Here is a 13,275-nt window from a genome sequence, read left to right as displayed (position 1 = left end):
GCACGCTCGGCCCTGGAGCTCTCCCAAGTTCGATGATACCCAGCTCTTCCCGGCGTTCCAACAAAGGAGCACAAGACCTTGGCTCCAGAGCTGACAAACCGCGCCATCCACACCTTGTCCCGCAACCCTGCCAGCCCAAGCGTAGTTCGGGCTGAGGCTTGCAGATACTTGATCACCAAACAGAGACCACTATATACGGCATATGCTTTACGAATGCAGCCCAGAACCAGATCCACGGGGGCTCAAAAGCATCAGCCTAGCTCTCACCCGCCCGAGGCAGAGCCAGCGCTTCTCAGGGTCTGTGCAACCGTGCAAATAACCGCTGTCCTGCGTTTCGCATCATCCCGCCGCTGCAAATGGCGATGGGGTCCCGCGAGGAGGGGGGTGAGGGGTGGGCAAACTGTTAGCTGCGCGAAGTCAATTGCCCTGAGGTATGGCCATAGGGGGTTCTCCGTAGCCATCTGTTGTTGTTTGGCCGGCGCTCTGGGTTCGGGCGCCGGTGAAATCGGCGGGGTTGGACAGAAGTCCGGGTCGAACAACATTGAGCCGCGAGCCACAGCATTCTCAACTTCACCCTCGGATGTAATCAACCCTATTCTCCGCAAGATGCAAGGTGCAACGGTGAGACGCGAAGTATCCAAAGCCCCATGGAAAGGGTTGTTCCGAAATGTAGGGCGTGGCGGGTTGAAGTGCTGTCAGCTCCCAGAGCCGGGTTCGGACGCCGTTGGGGTGCGGCCATTCTATCTCCAGAAGCATGTGGAGGTGCAGACTGATTGTGTCGGGTGCGTATGCGGCGATCCACAGCCAGTGGTGGAGATAGTGCGACGACGCATTGCTGGCGGCTCATTGCTGGCGGCTCGGGCGATTGGCGTAATGATGGTTAAGGTTCAAAAGGCCGCGAGGCGGAAAGCCCAGACCAACCCAGGGGCGCTTCCTGGAGGAGATCGTCACCAGAAAACCGACAGGGCTTCCTCTCTTCCACTCTTTCTGCGTTCGAGTCGTTTGGGATAGAATCAAGTCTGCGATAGGGTTCTAGCGAGAGACGCACACTTCCGGTCGCTGTGCGAGGAAAGCCCCGCCAGTGCTAAAACCAGCACGGAGGCCTCGGGACCCGATTGAAAATCGAAGCGGGGTGACATGACGGGAAAATGAAGCATCGATAATACGCTGATACAGGCCTGGAGTATGTGCATCAGAGTCCAGCGACGGCAAGCAGGGCCGACAGGCTTTGGTGAAAGGCAAGAGGGACGAGGGAGTCCGTAGTGGAGTGGAGAAGAGCCGACGGGCAGCAGTCGATTTCAAGTTAACGCGAGCTAATGCTAGCTATCACGTGAGGCCCACTTCGGTTCTGTCTGGTCGTATTCGACACTGACACTGCCCGCGCCTTCTCTGAGTCCATGCTCTTCAAGGGCTATAAGCCGAGTGACAAAAGGGCAGGTCTCCGAATCCCTGGTATCTCGCGTATGGACCAGGGACAGCGAGCCAGGTTGTTTTTCTACTACTATGTTGAATTTTGACTCACTATGAGGAAAAGCGCATTGGGAGCAGTTCGTTCTATCCTTCGGTGGGTGCACTGTTGATTCTTAACCTACCGTACCTTGGTCACGATGATCCGCACACAGGCATCAATGGCCGCCAACTTCCGTGCCCCTTTGTTTCAACGGACCTTGACACTATCTTCTGACGTCTCACGGGAGCTAGGCTCCCTTGTTCCAGGCTCCTTGAATCCAAGTGTGTTCTTTTCCCTGATTTGCCCATCCGACCCAGTCCCAGTCCCAGTCCCAGTCAGTGAAATTCACAGAAATTATCCCAAAGCTCCCACCAGAGAACGGCTACAGCGATGCATGCATAGTGGTAACCTGGAACCTACCAAATGTCCTGTCGGCCCTTCCACAGGAAGCCCCGGCACTAATGTTGCCTTCCAGGAAATGGTACAGATCTGGCCAACATATCGACGAAGATCCTCGTGAAGTCGGGGCCTTCGGCAAACAGTGTTTGGAAGTTGTTGTGCTCCCGGTCGGCATCCAGCATTTCGATGTCCCCTTCTGCATCGGGAGTAGCGCTGATCAAGCTGGTGGCGACTTCGCGGAGCCATTGACTGACTGTCACCGGAATACTCAACGCTCGGGAGATTTCCAAGGCATTCATCCCTTGCCTCATACCCTTGTCCCACATGAGCTTGAGGATGAGAGCGGTAATCCAGGCCAGTTTTTGGAGCTCCTCGACGTCAAAGTGCTTCCTGATCAAAAGCTTGTCGAGATATGCCTCCAGTATAGAGATGTTGCCGTTCCGGTCGCCTTTGCCGTCCCGGCCGCCGTGCCCGTTCCGGCCGCCATGTTTGTTCCGGTCGCTGTGTCCGTTCCGGTCGCCGTGTCCGTTCCGATCGCCGTGCCCGTTCCTGTCGCCGTTGCGCACGCCGTTACGCCCGCGGTTACCGCCGTTTTGATCGTAGTCGAAGCGGTTGCGGGGGTTCTGATGCCGATTGTGGCCTCGGGGCCAATACCCTCCGTGTCCACCTGGTCTGCCATTGCCCCAGCCATCACGATACCCACCGTTTTGATACCCACCGTTGTGGTATCCACCGTTATGATTTCCCCCGTTACGATACCCACCGTTGTGATACCCACCGTTATGATACCCACCGTTGTGATACCCACCGTTATGATACCCACCGTTGCTGTTGCTGCTGTCGCTGTCGCTGTTGCTGTAACCGTTGTGGCCGTTGTCGTAGTCTCTGTCGCCGCTGCCGCGGTACCTTCTTCGTGGAGACATTGTAGCGAAGCTCAAGTTCGAGAGCAGATTATATTGTTAGGTTACAGGTTGGCTTTTCTCTGGTCTGGTTCACGCCGTATGTGGTTGTCCAGAATCAATCCGCCGGAGGAGGGCTTCGTCACGCTCCCGTACATAGGCGGGGCCTTCTTATTGCTCTCTGCTTCCTTTGTTCGATGGATTATCATTTATAGGCGAGACAGTCTGATACCAGGGGCTCGGGCAATGGGCTTTTCAGACCAACCATGTCTTTGTCAGGCGCTGACACAATTCTGTTGTTCGATGCATCAAAGAAGCCTCTTCCGAGCAAAAGCATTGTGTTAAAGTACCTGCAAGAGCACTTGCCCCTGCAGAACCAGTTGGCGACACAGTTCCTTTGCAATGATGGTGACGGGATCATCATCCGCGCCCGCCCACCGTAGCGAAGACACTTCGGACATTGTCATTGCTGCTAGGCAGCCGTGCGATGGCCCGTGGCCAAGTATTGACGGGGAAGTGTCCGGTTCCTTGATGCCCAGGGATCGTTAAACTGACACCGCCCACCCATCTCGTATCCAACAGCGAACTTCGCGGAGAACTGTGTAGACACTCACTGAACTTCTATAGCGGTGCTGTGTCCCCCATCCGCTGAGCGGACTGACCAATGTGGTTGGGCCAATTTCACGACACAAGCCAACAAAAGGGGCTATTGGCTGAAGCCCCGCAATTTCACCGGCATCCCACTGTGAGCTGGGGACGATGATCTTGGTGGAACTGGTGTCGGTGGTTTAACCTGGAGTTGAGAATGCGGAACCCCGCAACGGCGGAGGAACCAATGTCGTCATAGGTATAGCGCGGGTCTAGCGAGGAGGGAACCCCCAGCAGCGGCTGGTAATGGTGTACTTGGTAGTGCAAGGCTGACAGCGCACTCCGTATGCTATGGCCTAGTGGCGTTACCGTATTTTCCTTCCAAAGGTAGGGCAGCCAAACAGGAAGTACGCGAAAGTTCAGCTCCACCGAATAAGGTACCTTCTAGCTCCAAACTGGAAGCGACTGAGCTGGAACCTTGAGCTCTCCCAACATGGAAGGGGGACCTTCAAAAGCGAAGAGCTCTGGCATCGGTGTCTTGCCCGCTCCAAGATTCCACCGCCACGAAGCTCTCACCAACCTCCTCTGAGCAGCTGCGCCAGACGCCTCCCCCTTCCAACTTCGAGATCCTATTCTTCGTTTCGGGCTTTACCGCGCCGTGCCTCCAGCGTGCTTTGCCGCTCACCCAGCCGCGCCTACGGCTCCTGCGACCCCCCGGTATCCGCCGTCACCCCGCCCTGGGCGCTGTGTTCGGCCGCTAGAAGAAACACAGAACTTGACCCGCCCATATGCTGTCTCAAATCTCGGCTCTCAGCGACTGATCCTCGCTAGAGCTCCCTAAAAGGCTCATTTTTCCTCTTCTTATTTTTTCCTCCTTCCGGGGCCGGGTTTGCCAGTCATCAAGTCTGCTCAAAGAGTCCAGCTGTGAAAGCTGGAAGTCTACCACCAGTCTCGCCTTCGAGCCTCGATCGGAGACATTGTGGACTGAACACGCTCATTCCGCCCGCGACATCGCGTTCCCCGCTGCTACCGATTGCCCTGAGGCAAACACTTCCCAGTTCGCACTCGAATCTACAATGGCCAACGAGGAAGCAGAGCGCGAGCCACGCGACGTCAAGAACCACGTGCTGTTTGAGATCGCGACAGAAGTCGCGCATCGAGGTTCGCTCGTGCCGGCTCTCCTTGCGGAGATTCTGTAGCCCGGCTAACGTGTGCGCTCAGTCGGCGGCATCTACTCCGTCATCAAATCCAAGGCCCCGGTAACCACAGCAGAATATGGCGACCGCTACACCCTCATTGGGCCTCTCAACCACCACTCCGTATGTGCTTCCTTGCTTGAGTACCTTCTCGTCTCCTTTTGAGGGTCCTCCAGGTATTCGAGAGTGCTAACCGAGTTGTAGGCGGCCGTCGAGGTCGAGGCCATGGAGCCCACGAACCCCGAACTTGCCGCAACAATCCAGTCCATGAAGGACCGCGGCATCGGTATGCTGTATGGGCGGTGGCTGATTGAAGGAGCTCCTAGAGTGCTCCTCTTCGACACCAAGACGGCGTACGGTTATATGAATGAGTGGAAGGGTGACCTGTGGAATGTTGCCTCCATCCCGTCGCCCGATAACGACGATGAGACCAACGAGGCCGTCGTCTTTGGCTATCTCGTTGCATGGTTCCTCGGGGAGGTTGGTGCCCGATTCATGGACGACCGGAAAGCCTCACAAAGCTGAAGCTGACCCTGTTGCAGTACGTATGCCACGAAAAGAAGAGGGCGGTCATTGCGCACTTCCACGAATGGCTGGCAGGCGTTGCGCTGCCCTTGACCAGGAAGCGGCAGATCGACGTGACGACCATTTTCACGACCCATGCGACATTGCTCGGTCGATACTTGTGTGCCGGCTCCGTCGACTTCTACAACAACCTCCAGCACTTCGACGTGGATGCTGAGGCGGGTAAGCGCGGTATCTACCACCGGTACTGCATCGAACGAGCTGCGGCGCATTCCTGTGACGTGTTTACCACGGTCTCGCACATCACAGCCTATGAGAGTGAGCATCTACTCAAGCGCAAGCCCGACGGTGTCCTGCCGAACGGCCTCAACGTGACCAAGTTCTCGGCGGTCCACGAGTTCCAGAACCTGCACCAGCAGTCCAAGGAGAAGATCCACGACTTTGTCCGAGGCCATTTCTATGGCCACTACGACTTCGATCCCGAGAACACGCTCTACTTCTTCACGGCGGGTCGGTACGAGTTCAGGAATAAAGGCGTTGACATGTTTATCGAGTCGCTCGCCCGCTTGAACCATCGGCTCAAGTCGTCTGGGAGCAAGATGACGGTCGTCGCGTTCATCATCATGCCCGCCCAGACCTCGTCGCTGACGGTCGAGGCACTGAAGGGGCAGGCCGTGATCAAGTCTCTGAGAGATACGGTGGACACGATCGAGAGGAACATCGGCCGACGCATCTTTGAGCGCTCCCTCAAGTGGCACGATGGCGATCCGATGCCGGAGGAGAAGGAGCTGATTTCCAGCCAGGATCGCATCCTGCTCCGCAGGCGCCTGTTCGCCATGAAGAGGCACGGGCTGCCCCCAATCGTCACACACAACATGGTCAACGACCACGACGACCCGATCCTCAACCAGATCCGCCGGGTGCAGCTCTTCAACCATCCCAGCGACCGAGTCAAGATTGTGTTCCACCCCGAGTTCTTGAACTCGGCAAACCCGGTGCTGCCGCTGGACTACGACGACTTCGTGCGAGGCACGCATTTGGGCGTGTTCGCATCGTACTACGAACCATGGGGTTACACGCCCGCCGAGTGCACGGTGATGGGTGTGCCCAGCATCACCACCAACCTTTCCGGATTCGGCTGCTACATGGAGGAGCTGATTGAGAACTCGAGCGATTACGGCATCTACATCGTGGATCGCCGTACCAAGGGTGTCGATGACTCGGTCAATCAGCTCACGTCGTACATGTTCGACTTCACGCAGAAGAGCCGCCGGCAGCGCATCAACCAGCGGAACCGGACTGAGCGGCTTAGCGACCTGCTCGACTGGAAGCGGATGGGCTTGGAGTATGTCAAGGCGCGGCAGCTCGCGCTGAGACGGGCGTATCCCACGTCGTTCCTTGGTGAGGAGGAGGAGGAGGACTTCATCCCGGGCGTGGAGCAAAAGATCTCGCGGCCATTCTCGGTGCCCGGCTCCCCAAGGGATCGCACCGGAATGATGACCCCTGGGGATTTTGCCAGCCTCCAGGAGGGTCGTGAGGGGCTGAGCACTGAAGACTACGTTGCGTGGAAACTTCCGTGAGTGACACAGAACCTGACACGTGGGCGACCTCAGCTAATTTATGTTGCACAGAGAGGAGGAGGACCCGGATGAGTACCCGTTCCCGCTCACGTTGAGAACCAAGGCATCCGGCCCTGGAAGCTCTCTGAACGGCAAGTGACCACGCGGAATGGGACAGCCCTTTGTGTGTTTCGACGCTCTCTTCATTCTCCACGAAGCCAGCCAAAACATAGACCCACCACCAGCATTCGTCCATAGCGACATGCATACCTAGTATGTACGAGCCGAAGTTAGGGGATGTTGACCATGTGGACTCGCGCAAGTTTGCTCCAAGACCTGCGAGGGTGTATGGAGCAGTGGAGGCTAGGAGGTGAGACAACACATTAGGGCGGTAATCACTGGCTCCGTGCCATATTTTGTGTATCTAGGTATGTGCCACATGTAAAATTGACTTGCAGATGTCTCGCCTTGAGCGGTTGCTTGCTGCTGGTGACAGGCCGTGTGAATTGTTGGCTTGCACCGTCGCGTGCATCACCAGGCGGCCTGGAGGGTCTGCTGCAGTGAGGGAAGCTCATCGGAAGACATGCTCAGACACGCTTGTCGAGGCCTTCTGCTATTCGAGTGCTGTTGATACGGTGTTTCGAGGTTGGGAATTTACTGTGCACGAGGCCACTGCTGTGTGGTCTCATGAAGACTTACCACAGTACCTGTACCTAACACACACAGCAGATTCAGTTCACGTTTGTGGGAGTGGCCAACTGGTCAACACCCAACCCTCGCACTTCCGACCATTTCTCAGCAATCCTGCAGGGCGCGAAGCAAACAACAAACGGTTTTTCTTTGTTCACCCTTCTGGAAGCTCCCTGGTCTGAACCGCTGCAAATTTCCGCGAGCCTAATGCCTGCTGGCAGCTCCTATTGCTCTGACAAGCACAGGTTCGCAACGTGTAGAGCCTTTGCAATTGCAGGAGCTCTGCACGATCGCGACCTCGCTGCAAGGCCACAAACAGCGCTGGCCTATCATTCAATTCAGACCTCCCTGCGTAAAGTCGCAGACGCGGCTTGGCAGGCTGCTGTAGGATCGCTGAGCGCGCCTAGCGGCTAGCAGCAAACCTGGAAGGGACCCTGGTCAGTTGTGTCACAGTGCTTGGCTGTGTGTGGGACAGGTCGGTAGCTTAGCTCCCTCCTGACGGAACAAAGCACTGGAGCTTGCTTTTAAGTCGTGCACCCCGCCGCTTCTCACTTCGCGGCGTCTCCCCTTCCCGCTCCTTCCGCCATGGGCTTTGCTACGACCGTCCTGGGCACAATGAAGTTCTTCAGGAGGAAAGACAAGCGGAGGAACGAGGGCGCCAGCCACCAGGGCCGGATGCCGGGCTTCGGCAGCAGCAGCAGCACGACGAACGGCAAGCACTTGGCCCCGGCGCACGGCGGGTACGGTCTCGGTTTCGGCGTCTCCCGGCCCGACGGCCACCGGACCTTCGGCTCCACTCCCTCCGGGCCATACCACCGGGGGACGGACGCGCAATCCGATCTCCTTCCCAACCGGCCGACTCGTGCTTCTGCTGCGGCGCTCGCCCAGCTACCGGCCGCCATCCTCCAGCGGATCTTCACGTTCGTCTGTCCCCACAGCGCCGATGAGAGCTACACCACGTGCGAGCAGAGCTCCGTCGACGACTGCTGCGCGCTCTGCGACCTGCGCGACCTGGCGCACTGCGTCGCGGTCTGCAGGAGGTGGAAGGCGGAGGCTGTCAAGCTGCTGTATGTTGTGATCGCACGCCTCGTGTGTGTTGGGGGGTGGGGGGATGGGGGGGTGGTGAAGGGGACGGTGGTCCGCTGACGCAGCTGTGCTCCTGCAGGTACCACAGCATCCGTATCGACAGCGTCCATTATTGCGATCTCGAAGCTGTCCTCGCCGAGCGGCGGAAACGACGGTCGTTCTTCGACCGCAATGGCCAGCCCGAGGACCCGGCGCAGGCCCGCCTGAAGCTGCTCTGTCGCACCCTCCGCGAGGACCCCGTTCGCCGCGGCCGGCTTGTCCAGTTCTTCAAGATGCCGTATATGCTACGCGAGTCCTGCCAGGCCGACCTGGCACGGACGATAGCCGTGACGCCGGACCTTCGATACGTGGACCTGCCCGAGGGTCTCTTCGCCGATGAGCCGTCCTTCCTGACGCTCCGGTTAGAGGTCCAGGCGCGCTGCCTCGAGTTGCGCAAGATGACATACATGGGAGGGTCAGAGAATAGTCTGCGGGCTATCGCCTCGGGGAGAGTCTGGACCAAGCTGGAGGTGCTTGAGCTGATCCGGATAGAGATGGAGCCTGCTATGCTGCGCCAAGTGCTGAGCTACTTGGGCAACCTGCGGGCGCTCAAAGTCAGCCAAACGAAATCCTTCAGCGACGAGACCTTGGAATGGAACGACATGATGCCGCCGTTCCCGCCCCTGGAGGAGTTTATTCTCACCGACGTTCCCAACGTCACCTCCGAGGGCCTCAAGGGCTGGCTGGTCCAACCCGAAGCGCGGCAGTCGTTGAGGGTGCTTACATTGAACGGGACTGGCGTGCGAGCCTGGACTCTGCAGGAGCTCCTGGCTTACCTTCCCGGGCTCAAGCACTTGTCCCTCATGGACAGTGTGTCGGCGTCCATGGCATCCGCCGCCGGCTCGCACAACATCCCCCCGCTCGTCTCGACCAGTCTCGAGTCGCTGCACTTCGAAATCACCGCGGCGCCGTCGTCGCCGAAATACTCGGGCGTCGCAGCGAGCTACTACAACTACCTCGCCGGCTCCCTCCTCTCGGGGGGCTTACCCAACCTCCGCGCAGTCTACGTCCGAGATCCCAACTTCCCCGACCTCCTGCTCGGGCTCCCTCCGCCAGCTCCCGCCTTCGCCGAGGGCCGTACCCCCCGCCCGGCAAGCAGCGGGTCAGCCTCCCCGTATGGTTCCCCGAACAGAAAAGCCAACGGATTCCCCGGTGGTTCCTTGTTACCCCCGTCGGCCCCGTTCGCTGGCGGCAATCTGGGCCACCGCTCGCAGGGCTCCCTCTCCTCCCTCAACGGTGCCTTCAGCCCCGCCTCCGGCCTCGGCGTGGGCACCGCCACCACCACCAACCCGCGCTTCAGCAGCAACAACCCGTTCGCCACCGCCGCCGCCGCCGCCTCCTCCCCTCATCTCAGCCCGCCAGGCGCGCCGCCGCTCGCGAACTTCCTCAACCTCCCCGCCAAGCTGGAGGTCTTCACCAAGGGCGACGACGACCAGCTGGGGTGGTCGTTCGTGCAGGTGGGCAGCGGCCGCGGGTCCGGCGCCGCGCACGACCGCCAGGAGCGCCCGCTCAGCAGCTATGGGCTGGGCGCGGACGTGCTGGGCGGCAGCGCCGCCGGGTGGAGCAGCGGCGCGGGGGCCCGACGCAGCGTGCTGGTCGGCGGCGCCGGGGCTGGCGGCGGGTTCTTGGCCGTGCCGACCGGCGATGAAAGGGGAGGCGGGGGGGCGCAGACGCGCGGGCGGAACTCGTCTCTGGCAAGGGGGAGTAAGACGTCGTTGGGTGGGTATGTTGGCGGTGGTGGGGAGGATGAGTGGCCGCGGCCGAAGAGCAGCGCGGGGGAGAAGAAGTGGGAGAGGATGGATTTGTGGCGGTGATGGATGGTCTGGGCAAGGCAAATTGCTTATTGACGGGCGGCGAGGAATGAATGGAAAGAGGCGGAAGGAAATGGGCGAGTGCCATGATCGCGGGACTTGTTTGGTCCCGAACAGGCTGGCACCTTTGGCGTTGGTGGGAAGCTCGGAGTTACGCAGGGCGAGGGGAGAAGAGCCGGAGTCTGATTTCTTCCTGTTCATTCTGCTCATTGATGCAAGGCGGGCCCTTAACGTCTTCAAAATGGTAATGCCTGATGTCTGATGTACTATATACCCCCGTGTCGCTTCAACGCTTTCAAGTCGATGAATATTCAGCCGTTGCGTTCTCCTCAAGAGTTCGAGGTCTTCTACATAGCCATAAGGCACGCTTCTGGTAACTGCCCACACCTTACATTAGCTGACTACCATCCTTGAGGTTCATCCACCCACTTCCGCCTTCGATACCTCTCACATATCTGGGCCATGATTTAAGAGTGCGTTTCGGCAACTGCGTCAACACATATCTAGCTTGCCTTACAAGCTCCCGATGTCGGCGCCAAGTTCCTTTGTATGCAAGTAAGATACTCTGAAACACTCAGTCGCAGCGACACCACCAATCTTCCCGACAGAGTGCGCCGTGCCGGCAGGTGGAAGCGCTCTTCGAGTGACGATCTTGTCCCAGACAGAGGATGTGTTCTGCACAGCAACATCACACCACCACCACCAAGACGCAGTAGTGCGCCCAACGCTCTTTTTAACCGTTCTTCCATATTCAGGAGCAAGCCGGGATCAAGTCGTTCTCCACATTGCCAGCAGCGAGACTTTAAGAACTGCATGGTACGCAACCGAATGCTACGCAGTTCGCGGGATATGTCTGGCTGCAGATGCCCATCAACTCTTCGGGCAGCAAGACGCTGCGTCGAGTTCGGTGGGTACATGTATGTAAATACCACCTTGCTGACGTCGATCCATAGCAGCAGCAGCCTGAGACTACATCGTTAAGCCTGCAGCTTTGAACCGTATGTGTACGGCGCTGACTGACCGGGGCGATCCATTCTCCCAAGGTCTAAGTTAACTGTTTGTGTGGGTTTTGATAGCCAGCAGAACCCGCCGCTGGTGGAAGTGGTTTCCGTTACAACAAAGAAACAACTCGGCCAGCGCAATATGCTCCTGCGCTCGCCATATGCCCCTCATGCTCGCCGTATCAGGCCTGGTCCTCTTGTTGTCGTGGACGTTGGACTTCGGAGTCTTGGCTGACCTAAGTGCTGTATATGTCGTACTCGTCATATGCTGGGACACAAAATTGTATGTAGAGGGGGAACAATCTTGAAGCTGTTGCGTTGAGTTTTGGTGTCTCCCTCGGGAACCGTTCCCCACGGCTGTCCGAATTGCGTGCAGTCCGAAGTCGAGCAGCTGGCAAGGCTCAGCGAGACATGTTGTGAAGATAGCCCCCACCTTGACATGGGAATACACTGGATAGCACCAACACTGGAACCGTGAGCTTGGATAAGTGAGTACACTACCAACAGGTGGCTGTGCATTGAGCGGCCGCCTTTGAAGCCCACGCCCTCGTTGACTCTTCCCGAAACGGACGAGCTTGCCTTCGCCGTTGTGAACTATATACTGAAGACTGGATAAGCCAAGTTGTCGAATGCCAGCAGATTTACTCTGTCTTGTCAGTGATCACCAGCCCGCAAGCAGTACGGAGCAGCGCATATCAATCGAAGGGTGAGTTAGCTCTCCGCATGCAAGACATCCACCTAGTGCTAGTGTTGCGGCGCAGCCCAGTTAGCTGGTGGCCATGCGGCACGGCAAGGTGATCTTCCGCGAAGCTTCTCTCCATCCTTCTGTGGGGGTTCTATACATAGTGAACAGTAAGGATATCCCAGAAAGCAACGGCGGCATCCAAAGTACCCGAAAGTCCGGCAAGGTAAAATGCCGGCCTCCATGAAGGGCAATGCTGAGCACGCCTTACCAATCAATATCGGAGGGGGCCTCGGTGTTTGTCCCCCAAGAAGGACTACTAACTATGTCACCAGAGCGGAGGGACGCCACGAAGGAAGACTCCGTTGCCCTGTTGGTTCGGTGCCGCCATGACGCACCGGGCGTACACTAGAACGAGGGATGAACGGAGACAGTGGCGGAGTATGTACAGCCCAGGAAAGGGGAAGGGGCAACCGCTCGAAAACGGATGATGGGCAATCCTTGGGAGAGTCCGGTGCACCGTTGTTCGACGTCGAACCTCGTCCTGTGGTGTCAGCATCACGTATGTCCGGCAGGAATGCCCCCAACTCCGGACCAGGGGAGTTGGGAACCGGGCGGTGACATCAGATTCGGAGCAGGATCATTCCTCAGCCTGGCCGCGAAAGCGTCCAGTAAAAAGATGGTTCGTTGTTGTGGCCTGGAGTCAAGCCGGAGCAATGATTCGTCCTCTGACGTTGCTCAGCCGAGTCAGCCTCAGCACGTTGGGGCGCACCGGAGCCGAGTTGGTGGGACTGGACGGAGCAACTCTATTTCTGTGCCGCACAGCTCTTACCGACGATCCTCGAGGAAGCCGACTGCTGTGGCTGGCAACGCAACGGGGACGCCCCCGCGTTTGCTCGTTGGGGAGAACGGCTGACAATTTTTATGGATCATGTGTTGCGGCATGCTAGGCCGTTTGTCCAAAGTCTGATAGCTCGCATTCCCAAGCATCATCTGGAGTGGACGCAAATGTCTGAAAGAGGGTAAATCAAGGGCCTTTTTTTTAGTTGACCGGGGTTGACACAGATCTGTCAGGTGAAACAATTTTAGAAACAGCGACTGTTTACTCTGTAGGGTTAGTGCAAACAGCCAACCTGAAGTTTCCACCATTTGGTCCCGCAACCCATCCATGACGCAATGGCGGGATAAGGGTTTGCAGCGACAATCAATATCAAACAGGATGCTCCCACTACCACGGTTTCTGGGTGAGTATGAGCGTTCATAGACTACTGCGATATTTCCAGCCGGATGCTACGTTGACTTTCCAATTGCACATCGAGGTGTTGGGGCAATGGTTTGGCAATGTGTCCC

At 57.9% G+C, this 13,275-nt stretch overlaps 3 protein-coding genes across 3 annotated transcripts; 2 read left to right on the top strand and 1 right to left on the bottom strand.

Moving 5' to 3' along the window:
- Positions 1-1,908: 1,908 nt before the first annotated feature.
- THITE_112604 (uncharacterized protein) lies at positions 1,909-2,772 on the bottom strand (the record flags this gene model as incomplete). Its single annotated transcript, XM_003649145.1, has 2 exons — positions 1,909-2,516; positions 2,673-2,772. 2 exons carry the CDS (start codon positions 2,770-2,772, stop codon positions 1,909-1,911), a joined length of 708 nt encoding a protein of 235 aa, XP_003649193.1.
- Positions 2,773-4,290: 1,518 nt separating this feature from the next.
- THITE_2107582 (glycosyltransferase family 3 protein) lies at positions 4,291-6,968 on the top strand. Its single transcript, XM_003649144.1, has 5 exons — positions 4,291-4,497; positions 4,558-4,655; positions 4,737-5,012; positions 5,075-6,633; positions 6,689-6,968. Exons 1-5 carry the CDS (start codon positions 4,413-4,415, stop codon positions 6,774-6,776), a joined length of 2,106 nt encoding a protein of 701 aa, XP_003649192.1. The 5' UTR covers positions 4,291-4,412; the 3' UTR covers positions 6,777-6,968.
- A 953-nt stretch (positions 6,969-7,921) lies between these two features.
- THITE_40155 (uncharacterized protein) lies at positions 7,922-10,245 on the top strand (the record flags this gene model as incomplete). Its single annotated transcript, XM_003649143.1, has 2 exons — positions 7,922-8,373; positions 8,472-10,245. The coding sequence occupies 2 exons, from the start codon at positions 7,922-7,924 to the stop codon at positions 10,243-10,245; spliced, it is 2,226 nt and encodes a 741-aa protein (XP_003649191.1).
- Positions 10,246-13,275: the final 3,030 nt, after the last annotated feature.

The sequence above is a fragment of the Thermothielavioides terrestris genome, chromosome 1 (assembly GCF_000226115.1).
Source record: "Thermothielavioides terrestris NRRL 8126 chromosome 1, complete sequence".
In the NCBI taxonomy this organism is placed as follows: domain Eukaryota; kingdom Fungi; phylum Ascomycota; class Sordariomycetes; order Sordariales; family Chaetomiaceae; genus Thermothielavioides; species Thermothielavioides terrestris.
Note: the sequence above shows the minus strand (reverse complement) of the source record. Positions and strands in the feature narration are given on the sequence as shown.

Coding starts and splice junctions, on each gene's coding strand:
- THITE_2107582 (XM_003649144.1), top strand. CDS start 4,413: ATGGCCAACGAGGAAGCAGAGCGCGAGCCACGCGACGTCAAGAACCAC. Junction 4,656..4,736: donor GGCCTCTCAACCACCACTCC/GTATGTGCTTCC, acceptor ACCGAGTTGTAG/GCGGCCGTCGAGGTCGAGGC. Junction 6,634..6,688: donor TACGTTGCGTGGAAACTTCC/GTGAGTGACACA, acceptor TATGTTGCACAG/AGAGGAGGAGGACCCGGATG.